The 20,263-nt window shown below is 38.8% G+C and overlaps 1 protein-coding gene across 1 annotated transcript in view; it reads left to right on the forward strand.

Annotated features, from left to right (window-relative positions):
* The window catches only part of FAM186A (family with sequence similarity 186 member A), a 76,420-nt gene that overhangs the window by 38,370 nt on the left and 17,787 nt on the right, over window positions 1-20,263 (forward strand). Inside the window, exons 3-5 of the mRNA XM_032421095.1 lie at window positions 5,480-5,696; window positions 6,614-6,784; window positions 16,496-20,118. Of these exons, the coding sequence (XP_032276986.1) occupies window positions 5,480-5,696; window positions 6,614-6,784; window positions 16,496-20,118 (4,011 nt within the window). The remainder of the gene's footprint in view (window positions 1-5,479; window positions 5,697-6,613; window positions 6,785-16,495; window positions 20,119-20,263) is intronic.

Below are 20,263 nucleotides of genomic sequence, written 5' to 3' on the forward strand. Positions count from 1 at the left end.
TACTCTGTTCTTTTGGTCTATATATCTGTCTTTATGTCAGTATTCTGTTTTAATTACCATTGCTTTTGTACTAGGATTTAAAAATGAGAAGTGTGTGCTTTCCAATTTTATTCTTCTTTCTCAAGACTATTTTGGGTATTCAGGGTACCTTGAGACTCCATATGAATTTTAGAATGGATTTTTCTACTTATGCAAAAAATACTATTGGAATTTTAATAGGGATTGCATTAAATCTGTAGATCAGTTTTGGTAGTATTGATGTCTTAACAATATTAAGTCTTCCATTCCATGAACATGGAATGTCTTTCCATTTATTTGTGTTTAATTTCTTCTGAACATTTTGTAGTGAAAATTACAAGTGTACAAGTCTTCCACCTCCTTGGTTAAGTTTATTCCTAGTATTTTATTCTTTTGATACTATTGTAAATGGATTTGTTTTCTTAATTTCCTTTTCAGATTGTTCATTTTTGGTGTATAACAACACAATTGATTTTTGGGTGTGATTTCATATCCCACAACTTTAGCTGAATTCATTTACTAGTTCTAACAGTTTTTTTCCCCTCTAGATAATTTGCATTTTATTTATTTTTTAATTTTACTTTACTTAAATTCAATTAATTAACATATAGTGTATTATTAGTTTCAGAAGTAGAGTTCAGTGATTCATCATTTGCATGTAACACCCAGTGCTCATTACATCACATACCTTCCTTAATGCCCATCACCCAGTTAGTTACCCCATACTCCCCAACCACCTCCCCTCCAGCAACCCTCAGTTTGTTTCCTATAGTTAAGAGTCTCTTATGGTTTGTCTCCCTCCCTGATTTCATCTTATTTTATTTTTCCCTCCCTTCCCCTGTGATTCTGTTCTGTTTCTTAAATTCCACATATGAGTGAAATCATATAATTGTCTTTCTCTGATTAACTTATTTCACTTAGCATAATACCCTCTAGTTCCATCCACATCATTGTAAATGGTAAGATTTTTTTTTTCCAAGATTTTATTTATTTATTTGACAGAGAGAAAGAGCACAAGCAGGGAGAAGCAGGCTCCCCGCTGAGCAGGGAGCCCGATGCGGGGCTCGATCCCAGGACCCTGGGATCATGACCTGAGCCAAAGGCAGATGCTTAACTGACTGAGCCACCCAGGTGCCCCAAGATTTCATTTTTTCTGATGGCTGATTAATATTCCATTATATATATATATATCACATCTTTATCCATTCATCTGTTGATGGACATTTGAAAAAATACAGCATCCTTTCTCTATTAAAACTCTCTGCAGTGTAGGGATAGAGGGAACATACCTCAATATCATAAAAGCCATATACAGGGGCACCTGTTCTTTTGGTCTATATATACAAAGCCATATACAAAAAGCCATATACAAAAAGCACACAGCAAAAATCATTCTCAATGGGGAAAAACTGAGAGCTTTTCTGCTGTCAGGAACATGACAGGGATGTCCACTCTCACCACTGCTGTTCAACATAGTACTCAGCAGTCAGACAACAAAAAGAAATAAAAGGCATCCAAATTGGCAAAGAAGTAGTCAAACTCTCAATCTTCACAGATGACATGATACTCTATGTGGAAAACCCAAAAGACTCCACCCAAAAATTGCTAGATCTCATACAGGAATTCAGCAAAGTGGCAGGATATAAAATCAATGCATAGAAATCAGTTGCATTTCTATACACTGAGACAGGAGAAAGAGAAATTAAGGTATCAATCCCATTTACAATTGCACCAAAAACCATAAGATACCCAGGAATAAACCTAACCAAAGAGGCAAGGGATCTGTACTCTGAAAACTATAGAACACTTATGAAAGAAGTTGAGAGTGACACAAAGAAATGGAAAAACATTCTATGCTTCATGGATTGGAAGAACAAATATTGTTAAAATGTCTATGTTACCCAGAGCAACCTACACATTCAATGCACTCCCTAACAGTTTTTTCATGTGTGTAATCTTTAGGGTTTTCTACATATAAGATTATATCATCTGAAAACAGATACAGTTTTATTTCCTCCTTTCCAATTTGGATGTTTTTTATTATTTCTTTTTCTTGCCTAATTGTTCTTCGCTAAAACTTAGAGTAATATGTTGACTAGAAGTGGTGAAAGTGGGCATCCTTGCCTTGTTCCTGACTTTAGAGGAAAACCTTTCAGTCTTTCACTATTGAGAATATTACCTCTGGATTTTTCTTTGGCTTTTAAAAAATATATATTTATTTATTTGAGTATGGGGAGGGGCAGAGAGAGGGGGAGACAAGCAGACTCCCCGCTGAGCGGGGAGCCCAACATGGGGCTCAATCCTAGGACCCTGAGATCATGACCCAAGCCAAAACCAAGAGTCAGGCACTTAACCGACTAAGCCACCCAGGTGCCCCTCTAGATTTTTCATATATATTTTTTATCATGTTCAGGAAGTTTCTATCTATTCCATGTTTTTTGTATGCTTTTATCATGAAAAGGTGTTAAATTTTGTCAAATGCTTTTTCTGCATCAATTGAAATGATCATGTGGTGTTTTTCCTAGGATTCTGTTAATTTGGTATATTTCATTGATTGGCTTTCATATGTTGAACCATTCTTACATTCCGGGAAAAAATCCCACTTACCCATAATGTATAATCCTTTTAACGTGCTGTTGAATTCTGTTTGAGAGTATTTTGTTGAGGATTTTTGCGTCAATATTCACCAGGGATGTTGGTCTATAGTTTTCTTTCTTCCTCTCTTTCTCTCTTTATTCCCTTCCTTTTTTCTTTCTTTCTTTCTTTCCTTTTCTTTTCTTCTCTTTCTTTCTTTCCTTTTGTTTGTTCATTCGTTCTTTTTGTAGTGTCTTTATCTGGCCTTGGTATCAGGGTAATGGCCTCAAAGAATGAATTAGGAACTGCTACTGCCTCTTTAGTTTTCTGGAAGAATTTATGAGGACTTGGTATTGTTTTTTTCCTTCACCACTGTGCTATGGGTTAGCTTGTAGTGTTATTTTTTCATCACTTGGCTTATCAAACTTTGTCTCCACTCTCCTGTGTTCCTGACTTAAATTATTTGCTGCAATTGCATCTCCCTCCCCTCCCTCCCTCCCTTCCTTCCTTTCGTTCTTTTGCATCATCTCTGTTTCTAATTGCAATATTTCCAGCACCTAAATATCTGATTATTCCTTTTCCATGATGGGTTTGCAAAAATCCAAATCTTACTCTTATTGTAAGGAGTATAGAAAGAGCTGTTTGTCTGAAACCAAATTGAAAGAGTAATAAAGTTGGAAAAGGTGGAGTGGTGGTTCATTATCTATCATATTCACTGTGCCCTTTTAAAATATTTTAACATCCCTTTCATTCCTGGGATGAAATTCATAGATAAAATATCTATACTCATACTTTAAATAATTAATATAAGTGTGAGGGTAAATAAAGGGAAAGTAATTTCTTTTTTTTTTAGGAAAGTAATTTCTAATAACAAGTATTTCAATTTGTAAATTCTAGGTCAAACTTCACTAGAAGACATAATAAAGAAGTAGACAGAGGCTTACACCTACATGTAGAATTAAAATAAGAGTGAAAGCTACAAATGTAGGTTGATACAAATCCATTTGTTGAAGAGACTGTCTTTTCCCATTGCATATTCTTTCTCACTGTGTCAAAGATAATTGACCATATATTTGTGGGTTTATTTCTGGGCTCTCTATACTGTCATTGACCCATGTGTCTATTTTTGTTACAGCACCATACCATTTTGATTACTACAGCTTTATTTTTTTTTTAATATTTATTTATTTGAGGGGCACCTGGGTGGCTCAGTCATTAGGCATCTGCCTTCAGCTCAGGTCATGATCCCAGGGTTCTGGGATCCAGTCCCACATGAGGCTCCCTGCTCGGCAGGAAGCCTGCTTCTCCCTCTCCCACTCCCCGTGCTTATGTTCATGCTCTTGCTATCTCTCTCTCTGTCAAATAAATAAATAAATAAATAAATAAATAAATAAATAAATAAATAAAATCTTTTTTTTTTTAAAGATTTTATTTATTTATTTGACACAGAGAGAGAAAGCACAAGTAGGCAGGGAGGCAGGCAGAGAGAGAGGGAGAAGCAGGCTCTCCGCTGAGCAGGGAGCCGGACGTGGGGCTCGATCCCAGGACCCAGGGATCATGACCTGAGCCGAAGGCAGCCGCTTAACCGACTGAGCCACCCAGGTGCCCCAATAAATAAAATCTTTAAAAATTTTTTATTTATTTGAGAGAGAGAGACAGCGAGAGAGCACAAGCAGGGGGAGCAGTAGAGGGAGAGGGAAAAGCGGGCTCCATGCTCAGTGGGGAGCCCGATGTGGGGCTCAATCCCAGGACCCTGGGATCATGACCTGAGCCAAAGGCAGACGCTTAACTGACTGAGCCACCCAGGTGCCCCACTACACCTTTACAGTATAACTTAAAATCTGAAATTTTACCCCCTGCTTTGTTCTTCCTTCTCAAGATTGCTTTGGTTATGTAGGGTCTTTTGTGGTTGCATACAAATTTTAGTATTATTTGTTCTGGTTCTGTGAAAAATGCTATTGGTATTTTGATAGGGATTGAATTGAATCTGTAGATTGCTTGTGTAGTATGGACATTTTAACAATATTAATTCTTCCTATACATGAACATGGAATATCTTTCCATTTATTTGTGCCATCAATTTATTTCATGAATGTTTTAAAGTTTTCAGAGTACAGGTCTTTCACCTCTTTGGTTAAGTTTATTCATAGGTGTTTTATTCTTTTTGGTACAATTGTAAATGGGATTATTTTCTTAATCTCTCTTTCTGCTACTTCATTATTAGTCTATAGAAATGCTACCATTTTCTGGGTATTAATTTTGTATCCTGCAACTTTACTCAATTCATTTAGTACTTCTAATAGTTTTTTTTTTTGGTGGAGTCTTAAGGTTTTCTATATATAGTATCATGTCATCTGCAAATACTGACAGTCTAATTTCTTCCTGACCAATATAGATGCGTCATTTCTTTTTCTTGTCTGACTGCTGTGGCTAGGACTTCCAGAACTTTGTTGAATAAAAGCGGTGAGAGTGGACATCTTTGTCTTATTCCTGATCTTAAAGGAAAAGTTCTCAGTTTTTCACTATGGAGTATAATGTTAGCTGTGGGGTTTTTTTTCAAGATTTTATTTATTTATTTGAGAGAGAGAATGAGAGACAGAGAGCATGAGAGGGAGGAGGGTCAGAGGGAGAAGCAGACTCCCCGCTGAGCAGGGAGCCCGATGTGGTACTCGATCCCAGGATTCCAGGATCATGACCTGAGCTGAAGGCAGTCGCCTAACCAACTGAGCCACCCAGGAGCCCCAGCTGTGGGTTTTTCATATATGGCCTTTATTATGTTGAGATATGTTCCTCTAAACCCACTTTGTTGAGAGTTTTTATGAACAGATGTTCAATTATGTCAACAAACTGAGAATTTATTAATATATCCCCCTTCTTATTCTTATAGGACATTAACATGCAGCTGACTGACATAATGCTCAATGTGCAGCGGATAATAAATCGCTACACTCTTGATGAGAACGTGCACTCTGGAAGAAAAATCTCCCTTACAGAACATAAGAAACGGAGAGGAAATTTCCTGGAGAAAATAGTTACTTATGCTAAGAATGCTGAAATTAGAGAAAAGACTCTTGTGTACATCCTGGCCTGGTTGGAAGAATGGAGTAAGTTTCCAGAGGTGGTTCAAAGGAAAACCATTAAGTTAATGAAAAAGCTAGAGAATAGGATCTATAAATTTTAAAGGATTAATCAGATTAAAGAAGACTAATGAGGTTATTGAGAAAACAGTTATCCACTGTTTCAGTAAGAATAAAATAAGAAAAATATAGTCCTGCTCACTTAATGCCAGCTATTCTGGGCTCCTTGCTTTTCTTCAAGCAAGCCAGCATGTCCCTGCCCAGTATCTTTGTGCTTGCTATCCCTTTGCCTGGAACATTGTCCACAAGCAGCCACGTGGCTCATTCTCTGCTTATATCTCACTTTAAAATGATGTGTTCTCTGACCATCTCCATTCCCTACTCCTGGGCACTGTCCATTACGCTTTACTCTTTATTTTTGTCTGTAGCATTTCTTACCATCTGACATACTACATAACTAATTTTTGTCTGTCTCCTTTCACTAGAATGCAAGCAGTATGAAGTCAGGGAATTTGTTTTATTTAGTGCTGTATCCTCAGTATCTAGAACAATACATGACAAAGGAGACATTGGTTAAATGAAAGAATGAATAAGCTTAGAATACAAAAAGGGGATGTCATTAAGTTGCAAGAAATAACATGTAACGAGGGTTTTAAAATACGATAACTTATGAAAGGAGTTAATTGGGTTTAGTTCCTCAATATTAAAACACATGCTCACATTTTTAGATACCAGAGTATTTTCATGTCCAAGATTTATTGTTCAGCTTTCTATTCCAAGTCTCTTCCTTTTTCATTTCTTCATAGAGAAAAGCTTCAGAATAGCAATAAGTGTGAGATATCTACATTCCCCAATACTATAATATGGAGTAGTTGGCCAATATTATAAGCCTATATGGTTATAATTATTTTTCTGCACAGAAGTATTTTTTTACTCTCTTCAAGATGCCATTTTGTCTGAGATGACTGCAGTTGGTATTGAGGAACACCACCACTGGATAGCACAAATGGAGTTTTTACCAGAATCGTTCAAAGCTATTGAGAACAATGTCAAGATACTGAGTAGAATTAGTGTATCTTTGCTTGAAGAAAAGAAGAGACAAAAGAAAAAAATAAGTAAGGGTGCTTTAAGACATTGGAAACAGATTTGACTTTTTTCTAAAAAATGGCTTTATTAAGGTACAATTTACATACCATAAAACTCATATATGTTAAGTGTACAATTCAATGAGTTTTAATAAATTTAGAGTTGTGTAACTCACCACAATTCAATTTTAGAACATTTCCTTCATCCCAAAAAGATCCCTCATGCCCATTTGCAATCAATCCTCTTTCCCACCCCAGTCCCAGACATGCACCAATCTATTTTCTGTTTCAATAGGTTTGCCTTTTTTGGATGTTTCATAAGATGGAATCATATTATATGTGTTTTTTTTTTAAATATCTGGTTTCTTTTATTTAACATAATGGTTTTGAGATTCAGCCATGTTATAGGATGTATTAGTAGTTTCTTTCTATTACCAATTGTATCTCACTGTTTGCATATACCACATTTTGTTTACCTACTCACCAGTTCATGGACATTGGAATGTTTCTACATTTGACTTTTATGAATAATGCTGATATGAACACACATGTATAAGTCTTTGTGTGGACATATGTTTTCATTTCTTTCGGGTAGATACCCAGGAGTAGAATTTCTGGGTCATTTATCAATTGCTGGTAAGTTTATGCTTAACTTTTTAAGAAATTGTTAACTTATTGCCCAAATGACAGCGCTATTTTACATTCCCATCAGCAATGTATTAAGGTTCCAGTTTCTCCACATTCTCAACAATACTTGTTATGGTCTTTTTTAGTATAACCTTACTAAGATGTATGAAGTGGTATCCCACTGTGGTTTTATTTTTTTATTTATTTTATTTTATTTTATTTATTTATTTATTTGAGAGAGAGACACAGCGAGAGAGGGAACACAAGCAGGGGGAGTGGGGGAGGGAGAAGCAGGCTTCCCGCGGAGCAGGGAGCCCGACGTGGGGCTTGATCCCAGGACCCTGGGATCATGACCCTGAGCTGAAGGCAGACGCTTAACAACTGAGCCACCCAGGCGCCCCCCACTGTGGTTTTAAATTGCATTTCCCTGAAGACTAATGATGTCGAGCATCTTTTCAGGTGCTTATTAGCCATTCTTATATTTATTTTGATGAAATGATTATTCAAATATTTACCCATTTTATTATTGAGTTTTAAGAGTCCTTTATGTATTCTGGATACAAGTCCTTTATCAGAAATGTGATTTTCAGGGTGCCTGGGTGGCTCAGTTTGTTAAGCATCTGCCTTAGGCTTGGGTCGTGATCCCAGGATCCTGGGATTGAGCCCTGCATCTGGCTCCCTGCTCAATGGGTAGCCTGTTTCTCCCTCCCCCTCTGCTCCTCCCACTGCTTGTGTTCTCACTCTCTTGCTCATTCTCCCTCTCTCTCAAATAAATAAAATCTTTTTTTTTAAAGATTTTATTTATTTATTTGACAGAGAGACACAGCAAGAGAAGGAACACAAGCAGAGGGAGGCACCCCAAATAGACAAAATCTTGAGACAAAAAAAATGTGATTTTCAAATATTTTCTCTCAATCTGTGGTTTGTCTTTTCACTTTCTTAATGGGGTCTTTGAAGCTCAATGGTGTTGGATTTTGATGAAGTCAAATCAATTTATCAATGTTTTCTTTTTTTTTTTTAGATTTTTTTTTTTTTTTTTTATTTGAGAGAGAATGAGAGAGAGCAAGCACATGAGAGGGGGGAGGGTCAGAGGGAGAAGCAGACTCCCTGCCAAGCAGGGAGCCCGATGCGGGACTCGATCCAGGGACTCCAGGATCATGACCTGAGCCGAAGGCAGTCGCTTAACCAACTGAGCCACCCAGGCGCCCTATCAATGTTTTCTTTTATGGATCATGGTTTCAGTGTTGTATTAAAAACTTGTATCAGTCAGTGTTGAACCAGAGAAGCAGAACGACTAGGAAATTATATATTATCTAACTACCCATTACAAAGTATTTTGGGGAATGTACTTTGTATTCTTTCAATCCTTTTAAATTCATTGTGACTTGCTTTATAGCTTACCATATGGTCTATCCTGGAGAATGTTCCGTGTGTGCTTGAAAAGAATATATATTTAGCTGTTGTTGGGTGGAGTGTTCTATAATTGATTTATATTGTTGTTTTAGTCTTCTATATATATCCTTACTGATTTTCTGTCTAGTTGTTCTATTATTGAGAGTGGGATATTGAACTTTCCAACTATTATTATTGAGTTGTCTATTTCTCTCTTTAATTCTGTCAGTTTTTGCTTCCTATATTTTAAGTCTCTGTTATTAGGTGCATATATGTTTACAATTGTGATAGCTTCCTGATGAACTGACCTTCTTCTTATTATAAAATGTCCCTCATTGTCTCTAGAAACATTTTTTGTCTTAAAGTCTATTATGTTTGATATAAGTATATTATCTCCAGCTCCCCTGCGGTTACTGTTTGCAAGGTTGAATCAAAGATGTGTTGCTTATAGTTGGATCTTGTCAGCTTTTAAATATATATATATATATATACATACATATACACACACACACACCTACACACACATAAAATTTGGCAATCTTTGACTATGATTGGAGTGCTTGATTCATTAATATTTAATGTAATCATCAATATGGTTGGATTTACACCTGCCACGTTTTTGTTTGTTTCTCATGTCTCATCTCTCTTGTTCCCCTGTTCTTCTTCTACTACCTTCTGTGTTAAACAAATATTTTTTAGTGTCCCATTTCAATTCCATTTTCCCCCTATATTTTTGGAGTAACTACCTTAGTAGCTGCTCTAAGGGATTGCAGTATACATCATAAATTATCATAACCTATTTAAGATTAGTACTAACTTAATACCAGCAAAATATAGAATCTTTGCTTCAATAGCTCCATTCTCTTCCCCTCCTTTGTGCTTTGTCATATATATTACATTTTTATGTTTCATAAGCCCAACAATATAGTTTCATAATTATTGTTTTATAGATTGTCTTTTTAATCAGAGAGGAAAAAGAAAAAATATTTTTACTTTCTTTTATTTTTACCTACATATACTGGTGTTCTTTATTTCTTTGTGTGAATTTGAGTTATCCTCTGGTATCATTTCCTTTCAGTCTGAAGGACTTCTTTATATTCCTTATAAGGCAGTCTACTAGAAGCAAATTCTTTCCCTCTTAGCTTATCTGGGAATGTCTTTATTTCACTTTCATTTTTTTTAAGGCAGTTTTAGATTTAGAGAAAAATTGAGAAAATAATACAGAGAATTCCATATATCTCTTCAGAGTTTCTCTTATTATTAATATATTACATTAGTATGATTCATTTGTTACAATCAACAAACCAGTATTGACACATTATTAACTAAAGTCCATAATTTTGGACTGAAGTCATAATTCCTTGTTTTTACCTAATGTCCTTGTGTTGTTTCAGGATCCCATCCGGGTACCTGATTACACTGTTGTCATGTCTCCTTAGGCTTTCTTGGCTGTGACAGTTTCTCAGACTTTTCCTACTGTTTGATGTTCCTGACAGGCTTGAGGAGTACCAGTCAGATATATTATAAGAGGCTCCCCTGTTGGAATTTGTCTGATGTTTTTTCTCATGTTTACCCTGGGGTTATGGGTTCTGAGAGGAAAGATCACAGAGGTGAAGTATCATTGTCATCATATAATTTCAAGGGCACATACTATCAAATGATTGATGACTTAATGTTGACCTTCATTACCTGGCTAAAGTAGTGCTTGTCAGGTTTCTCCACTGTAAAGTTACTCTTTTTCCTCATTTTCCATGCTGTGCTTTTTAAAAGTAAGTCTGTATGTGCAGCCCACACATAAGTAATGGGGAGTTATGCTCCCTTTCTTTTAGGATGAATATCTACATAAATTATTTGGAGTTTTTATGCACTAGAGTTTATCTCTTCTTCCTTGTTTATTAATTTACTCAATTATTTATATCAAAATGAACTCAACAGATATTTATTTTGTACTTTGAGTTATAATCCAATTCTACTTTATTTTCTTGCTCAAGCTGTTCTAGTTTTGGCCATTGGGACCTCTTTCACTTGGTTCCTGTGCCCCTTTAACATAACCCCATCAATGTGGTTTTTCTTTTTTATTTTTTTGGCACTTCCCTACTTTCTGGCACTACAAGATACTTCAGGTTCATCTCAAATATGTCCTGCCCCAATCCTAGAATCTGCCATTTCTCCAAGAATTTCTGGTTCCTTTTAGTGGAGAATAGTATTAAAAAGCAAAGTCTGGTTGCTAGGAGTGCTCATTGCTACTGGGGTATCATTTCTGTTCAGTTCTCTCATCTGACAGAGCAAAAAAAAAGTTTGTGTATAGAACCAATGTGTATACCCATATCTATAAATCAATCAATCAATCAATCAAATCTAACACTTTATTTATTTTTTTTTTAAAGATTTTATTTATTTATTTGAGAGAGAGAGAATGAGAGACAGAGAGCATGAGAGGGAGGAGGGTCAGAGGGAGAAGCAGACTCCCTGCCGAGCAGGGAGCCCGATGTGGGACTCGATCCCGGGACTCCAGGATCATGACCTGAGCCGAAGGCAGTCGCTTAACCAACTGAGCCACCCAGGCGCCCCTCAAATCTAACACTTTAAACATAAGTTCATACTCTAACTCTAATTCATTATCATGCACATGGATCATTTTAATTTCTTCCCCTTGCTTATCTATAAATTACAACTCAATGAGAAACTTCCTCCTACCATCTGTTTTACTTAATTGTTCAATTCCAGTATACATGCATAGCAGTATCAGAATTATTAACCCATACCCCAGTGAGGAATAACTTATCATCTAGGGTACAGTACTTACACGCAGTTCCCTTTGCCTGCAGTCTTACAAACTCCATTTCCAGTTACTTAGGTCAGCACTCTCCCCTCCCCCTCATTCCTTTCAGTGAGGTTGTGTCATACATTTCTTATACAGTTAGACTCTCTTATCACAATCTACATTCTTTCCTGGGATCCCCTGACCTCCTAAATGGGTATTTAAAATTTTTTGCATTCAGGGCACCTGGGTGGCTCAGTCAGTTAAGCATCTGCCTTCAGCTCAGGTCATGATCCCGGGGTCCTCGGATCGAGTCCCACATCAGGCTCCTTGCTCTGCAGGGAGCCTGCTTCTCCCTCTCCTCCCCACTTCTGCTCTCTCTCACTAGCTCTGTCTCTCTCTCTCAAATAAATAAATTAAAACCTAAAAAAAAAAAATTAAAAAAAATTTTGCATTCATGAAGTTTCACTCTTTGAGCTATAGAGTTCTATGGGATTTGACAAATGTATATTGTCATGTATCCACCATTATAGTATCATATGGAATAGTTTCTCCATCCTAAAAATCCCCTGTGTTTCACCTATTAATCCTTCCCCTTTCTCCCCAAACTCCTGATAACTACTGATTTTTTTAATGTCTCCATAGTTTTGACTTTTCAAGAATGCCATATAATTGGAATCATGCAGTATGTAGCTTTTTCACACTGGCTTCTATCACTTAGCAATACACATTTAAGGTTCCTCCCTATCTTTTTGTGGCTTAATAGCTTATTTCTTTTTACTGCTGAATAATATTCCATTGTATAGATTCACCAGTTTGTTTATCTACCTACTGAAGGACACTTGATTGCTTCCAAGTTTTGGTGATTAAGAATAAAGCTCCTATATATAAACATTCTCATAGACATAAGTTTTCAAATTAATTAGGTAAATGCCTAGGAGCATGATTGCTAGATCATACGATAAGACTACATTACTTCATAAGTAACTTTGTAAAAAACTGCCAAACTGTCTTCCCAAGTAGCTATGTCATTTTTCATTCCCACCTCCCCTCCAGCAACTCTCAGTTTGTTCTCCATAGTTAATAGTCTCTTATGGGTTTGCCTCCCTCTCTTTTTCTTTTCTTCCTTTCCCTATGTTCATCTGTTTTGTTTCCTAAATTCCACATATAAGTGAAATCATATGGTACTTTTCTTTCTCTGACTAACTTATTTCGCTTAGCATAATACATTTTGGCTCCATCCACATCATTGCAAATGGCAAGATTTCATTCTTTTGATGGCTGAGTAATATTCCATTGTATACATATATATATATATACCACATCTTCTTTATCCATTCATCAGTTGATGGATATTTGGACTCTTTCCATAATTTGGCTATTGTTGATAACGCTGCGATGTACCCCCCTCAAATGTACCCCCTCAAATCGCTATTTTTTGTATCCTTTGAGTAGGTGCCTAGTAGTGCAATTGCTGGGTTGTAGGGTAGTTCTATTTTTAACTTTTTGAGGAACTTCTATACTGTTTTCCAGAAAGGTTGCACCAGTTTGCAATTCTCTAATGACAGACAATACTGACCATCTTTTCATATCCTTAGTTGTCATCTGTATGTCTTATTTCTTACCTTCATTTAAAAAAATAATTGTACATGTATGGTACTTTGAAAAGAGTTATTTCAGGGAATGGATGTAATAGACATTCTGTACCACATTTAGAGAGGTGTTTAAAACACATGCATTAACTATGGATATATGAGTGTTCACTGCAAGTTCCTTTGCAGGAGTGTTATTTCAGTGAATACTGTAATATATTTAGAGAACTGTTTAAAAACACATGTAATAAGGATGGTTACAAGAGTTGTATGTGCATACTACTTTGAGAAGAGTGTTATTTCAGGGAATGGATGTAATAGAAATTCTGTAATGCATTTAGAGAAGTATTAAAAGATGCATGTAATGAGGATGGTTATGAGAGTTGCATGTGCATGCTACTTTGGGAAGAGTGTTATTTCAGGGAATGGATGGTTTACCTTCATTTTTTGAAGAGTAGTTTCCCTGGATATAGAATTCTTGGTTAGCAGAATTATTCTTTCAGCGCTTTGAATTTGTCATCTCTCTGTCTTCTGGCCTCTATTGTTTCTAATAAGTAGTAAGCTGTTAAATTTACTATGGTTCCCCCGTACTTTGAGTTTTGAGTCTCCTTTGATTGTGATAAGTCATTTTTTTCTTTTTGCTTTAAAGACTCATTGTGTAGCTTTCAACAGTTTGACTATGATGTATCTAGGTATGGATCTTTTTATGTTTATCTTACTTAGATTTCAATGAGCTTCTTGAATGTGTAGATTAATGTTTTTCATCAAGTTTGAGATAATTTGGCCATTATTATTTCCTCAATATATTTTTTAAGATTTTATTTATATATTTGAGAGAGAGAGCATGAGTGGGGTAGGGAGGGTAGAGGGAGAGGGAGAAGCAAATGCCCCCCCTGAGTTGGGAGTCTGACACAGGGCTCAATCCCAGGATTCTGAGATCATGACCTGAGCTGAAGGCAGACACTTAACAGACTGAGCCACCCAGGAGCCCCCACTTCCTCAATATTTTTAATGTCCCTCTCTGTCTCCTCTTCTTCTGGGACTTCTATCACTTGTACAATGGCACGTTTGATGGTGTCCCACAGGTCTCTGAGGCTTTTTTCATTTTTTTTTTATTCTTTTTCCTCCCTGTCCTTCAGATTAGACAATCTCTACTAATCTAGTGTCAAATTTGCTGGTTATTTTCTTCTGTCATTTCAAATCTACTGTTGGGCCCTCTTGGTAAATTTTTCATTTCAGTTATTGTACTTTGTAAGTCTATATTTTCCACTTGGTTTTTCTAATTTCCATCTCTTTATTGATATGCTCTATTTGATGATAATTGTCATTGTATTTTTCCTTTATTTTAAAATTTGGCTTCCTTTAGTTCTTTGAACATAGTTATAATTCTTCTTTCAAAGTCTTTTTCTGATAAGTGCAACATCTGCTCCCCTGCCAATCCCTGAGACAATTTCTATTGACTGATTTTATCCCGTGTATAGGTTATACTTTTCTGTTTCTCTGCATGCTCCTTTTATGTTAAAAACTGGACATTTTAGGGGCACCTGGGTGGCTCAGTCAATTAAGCATCTGACTCTTGATTTCAACTCAGGTCATGATCTCAGGGTTGTGAGATCAAGCCCCACATTGGGCTCCACACTGGACAGGGAGCCTGCTTGAGATTCTCTCTCCCTCTCCCTCTGCCCCTCCCCCACCTAAAAAAACTGGACATTTTAAATAACATAGCAACGTTTTTTATTTTTTTTAGATTTTTATTTATTTATTTGAGAGAGAGAGCATGGGGGGCAGGGCAGAGGGAGAAGCAGGCTCCCCGCTGAGCAGGGAGCCCAACGCGGGGCTCAATCTCAGGACCCTGTGATCACAATTGGGGCCAAAGGCAGACGCTCAACCGCTCAACCGACTGAGCCACCCAGGTGTCCCCTATGGCAACTTTAGACTCTGATTTTCCCTATAACCTCCAGGGCTTTTTTTGGTCCCTTTTTTGGTTTGCTTTTTAGTGACTTCCCTGGACTAATTCAGTGGAGTCTGTCTCCCCAACAATGTGTAGTCACTGATATTTCTGCTCAGTTATTCTTTTATTCTTTTTTCATTTTTGTTTTTATTTTAAGGCCTGAATTCCTAGGGGTCACCTTTGGGTCAGCATAGCTTAGTGGTCAATAATTGGCCAATTATTAAGTGATCCAGATTGATTCAGTAAGTCTTCTATTCTTTGCTAATGGGTCTGTGTATGGGTTAAGGAAGTATTGTTTTAGACAATGCCCCTAAGCATGTTTTTTTCCCTGCTTTATTCCAGATCAAGTCAGCCCCGTTAGGCAGTAGAGCTGTCAAACTTCACAGCCTGCCTCACTTTAGTAGAACCCCCAGGCCACTGGGTGGGGGAGTCAGAGACAGAAGAAGCTCCGGGCTAAAACATCACAGACTTCCACTGCTCTTACTGAAGTTTAGTAATTTTTCTTGAATTAATGCTTACCAAATTGTTGTATAGCTTTGGTCAATTTCCAAAGTCCTAAAATGGTTGGTTTTGGCAGCTTTGTCAAGCTTTATCATTGCTTTTTTGGGGGGGAAATGTGCTTAGTTTCTCATTCAGCCATTCTAGAAATCCCTTCAAATGTTTGACTTTTGTCTGCTCTTTTTTGACTCTTCTTTTTTTTTTTTTTTAAAGATTTTATTTATTTATTTATTTGAGAGAGAGAGAGAGAAACAGCATGAGAGGGGATAGGGTCAGAGGGAGAAGCAGGCTCCCCGCCGAGCCGGGAGCCCGATGCGGGACTCGATCCCAGGACTCCGGGATCATGACCTGAGCCGAAGGCAGTCGCTTAACCAACTGAGCCACCCAGGCGCCCTTTTTTGACTCTTCTGAAAGAACCAAGATTAAGTGTGATTCAGAAAAGTGAGAAAAGAAAGGCAGAAAGCCAAGAAAGAAAATGGAAAGCACCAAGCATAATCAAAGCCAAAGGAAAGTTTTGTTATATCTAATCCCAAACTTGTAACTGAAGGTAAATTGAGATTACAAATAAAGAATAAAGACTAGTTTGGAAGCAAAAGTTCTAGGTGATTGTGGGAAGAGTTATTCTTTTAAAAATAATACTATTTAATTTGTAGGCAAAGCTTTTTTTTTTTATGATTTTATTTTTAAGTAGTTTCTACACCCAATGTGGGGCTCGAACTCACAGCTCCAAGATCAAGTCACATGCTCTACAGACAGTCAGTCAGGTGCCCCATGGGAGCCAAGGCTTTCTGATGAATCTTTATCCTATAGCTATCTATAAATTTTGGCTAAATTCCTTAGGCTTTAGCATAGATAGAGCACAACACAGAACAAGAAATGCAATCTCATTATTTTATGTTTTATGGGTTTTTTTCCTTTAGCATCTAGAGGTACTCTATGGAAATCTTGGAAAGAAAGAGTTATAAAGCGACCTGCAACAGCTCATGCTTTAAGACCAGATCAGATAATTAGTGATGAATTTGCAACAAATACAAAGGTTTCAGAAATCCAAGATATGCTACAGGAACTCATAAACACTACGATGTTCAATAAATTGGAAAACAATGCTATTAAATATATATCATCAACGATAATAAACCTTTCCAAAGCTTTGAGTACACTAAATGATGAACTAAAAGTTTCTAACCTCCAGAGTGCCAATATGTATATAAGTGAGACAAGTGAAAAAGAAAAAGAGCTCTCCCTGAAGATAATGCGAGAGCTCAGTGAAAAAAATGAAATGCTTCAGCAGAAACTTCAAGATGCAGAAGAAAAATATGAACAATTTATTCGGTCCAAAGGTGTTGTAGAACCCCAAGTAGGTACAGCATTACCCACATCAACCTTGAAAGTGTTGCCTGAACTTTCTTCACAATCATCCAGTAGCAAAGCTGACATAGAAAACAGTATGGATGATATTTTGGTTAAAGAATTTGAAAATATTATAGATGAGACCCAAACAAAAGGGACCAAAGGCTTGGGGATCAAGTGGGACTCAGCTATTTCATATACAGCCCCAGCTGAAATGACTCCAGATTTAATTGAAGAGCGATATCCTTTACTTGAAAAAAAACCAAAAAAGTCTTCTGAAGATATCACTGAAGATAAGATATCACTGAAGAAAGGTGATGTCTATCAGAAAGATGGGACTGACCAGTATCAATCACAGAAAAAACAGCGAACTAAAGGCCCATATATGCATGAGACCTCTGGATTAAATGTGAGTGATGATAAAGGTAAAGAGAAAGACTCAGAGACCAAACTTGATTACCATTTGGAGCTACAGTCACTAGAAAAGAAGAGAAAAGAAATAAAATCCATTTCCGAAGACAAATCAAAGTCATCCACTGATTCAAGAAGTCGACATGTCCCTGCTGATTACCCTTCTACTGACACAAAAAGCCAAGGTGGCAGAAGTGGAACAAGTAGTATATGGGAACAATTCAGGAAGCTCAAGCCTGAGTATTCACGTGACAAAAGCCAGATTTCTTCAGAGAATGAAGAGGAACCCACCGCTGAGTCAATGGACAAAGAGAGCAAAAGTGAGACGAGCAGCCAAGCAGAGCAATTCGGGTTCACCCAACTTGGTTATTCCTCTGAGAAAGTGAAAACAAAAGGAAAGAAACACCACGTCACTTCAGAAACCATCACAAGCAAACAGAGAAAAACTGAAGAGGACATATTAGTCCTCACCAAGAAAGTCAAGTCTCATGGACTTGTGAAGCCAAAATCTAGGGTAGCAGAAAAGACTTCAGAATCCACCAGAGTTCTAGGAAGTCCAGACGGTAAAAGTGAAGACAGTAACCTAGAAGAATTTCAAAAAGCCGTAATGGCTTTCCTAAAAGAGAAAATTGATAACATAGGAAAGCCTTTGGATAAAAAGACTGTGCCAAAAGAGGAGTTATTATTAAAAACGGCAGAGGTTGAAAAATTAGGAATCATAAAGGCAAAAATAGAGGAATATTTCCAAAATGTGGCTGAAACTGTGACAAAAACCTTGAGGAAATACAAAGATATAAAAAGTGCAGGACAAGTTGGAGAGAAACCTATGAAACGAAGAAAAGAAGTCTCATTTATGCCAGGATTGCATTTTCAGAAGCCCATTAGTGCAAAGACTGAAATTAGCACATTACTGTCATCTAAGAGCATGGACCCACTAACTGACAATTTAATACAAATGATCTTGACTGAAATAGAAGGGGAAAGAAATGCTCCAGTAGCCTCAACAGTAGGGAGAGACCACAAGGAAAAGGAAAAACAAAGGCGGGAGGAACATTTGCAAGAAGGTCAAGAAAAAATATTTGGTAAGGGTCTCAAACACCAGTTGCAAGAAGGGAGTTTTTGGAAGAAGGGCTATGAGATGATAAATAAAAAACTGCAGGAGGAAGAGTCATGGCTCCAGATGAAGGAAGGAAAGCAAGGACAACAGAAGCAGAAACAGTGGCAGGAAGAGGAAATGTGGAAGAAACAGCAGAAACAGAGGATGCAAAAGCAGACTGAACAAGAAGAGGAGCAAACACAAAGAGAAGAGGAAGAAGATTATCAGAAGTCAAAACAACAACAGCTGGAAGCATGGAATCGAAAAGTGGAAAAACAAGCGGTGCCCCTGGAGAAGGAGAAGGGACAGCAGAAGAGGCATGTTCAGAAGGAAATGAGACATCAGGAGCTGGAAATAAATTGGGAGAAAGAGGAGAAGCAAGAGCCAAGGAGAAATGTAGAGGACCATGAAAGGCAGAGGCAGAAAAAAACAAAAGATCAGATGAAGATTAATGAGAAAAACTCCGAAGAACAAGAAAAGATGTTCAGCCAAACTTCAATGACATTGTCTCCCCGGTGGAAGACCATACCGAAAGCAGCATACCAGTTACACCAAAGAAAAGACTTCCATGGGCATCTTAAGGCATTAGACATTCTTGCTGATGGAAAGCAGCCTATACCAACCACTCCTCCCTCCACAAAATCACCCTCACCTGAGGCCTTTCCAGTTTCTGGACAGTATCCCACAAGGTTCCTCACTCTAACTCCTCAACAGGCCCAGGCACTGGGGATCAGTCTCACCACTGAGGAGGCCAAGGCACTGGGCATCACTGTCACCCCTCAGCAGGCCCAGGAACTGGGGTTCACCCTCACTGATGAGCAGGCCCAGGCACAGGGGATCACTCTCACCCCTCAGCAGGCCCAGGCACTGGGGATCACGCTCACCCCTGAAGAGGCCCAGGCACAGGGGATCACTCTCACCCCCCAGCAGGCCCAGGCACTGGGGATGACTCTCACCCCTAAACAGGCCCAGACCCTGGATATGACTCCCTCGCCCCAGCAGGCCCAGGCACTGGGGATGACTCTCACCCCTCAACAGGCCCAGGCCCTGGGGATGACTCTCACCCCCCAGCAGGCCCAGGCCCTGGGGATGACTCTCACCCCCCAGCAGGCCCAGGCTCTGGGGATGACTCTCACCCCTCAACAGGCCCAGGCACTGGGGATCACGCTCACCCCTCAGCAGGCCCAGGCACGGGGCATCACTCTCACCCCTCAGCAGGCCCAGCACCTGGAGTTCACCCTCACCCCTCAGCAGGCCCAGGCACTGGGGATCACTCTCACCCCTAAACAGGCCCAGGCACTGGGGATGAATCTCAGCCCCCAGCAGGCCCAGGAACTGGGGATGACACTCACCCCTGAGCAGGCCCAGGCACAAGGGATCACTCTCACCCCCCAACAGGCCCAGGCACTGGGGATGACTCTCAACGCCCAGCAGGCCCAAGCACTGGGGATCACTCTCACCCCTCAGCAGGCCCAGGCACTGGGGATGACTCTCAGCCCTCAGCAAGTCCAGGCACAGGGGATCACTCTCACCCCCCAGCAGGCCCAGGCACTAGGGATCACTCTCACTCCTGAGCAGGCCAAGGCACTGGGGATCACTCTCACCCCCCAACAAGCCCAAGCACTGGGGATGACTCTCAGCCCCCAGCAGGTCCAGGCCCGAGGGATCACTCTCACCCCCCAGCAGGCCCAGGAACTGGGGATGACTCTCAGCCCTCAGCAGGCCCAGGAACTGGGGATCACCCTCACTGATGAGCAGGCACAGACACAGGGGCTCACTCTCACCCCTCAGGAGGCCCAGGCACTGGGGATCACTCTCACCCCTCAGCAGG

This window comes from Phoca vitulina, unplaced genomic scaffold, assembly GCF_004348235.1.
Source record: "Phoca vitulina isolate PV1807 unplaced genomic scaffold, GSC_HSeal_1.0 scaffold23, whole genome shotgun sequence".
Taxonomy (NCBI): Eukaryota; Metazoa; Chordata; class Mammalia; order Carnivora; family Phocidae; genus Phoca; species Phoca vitulina.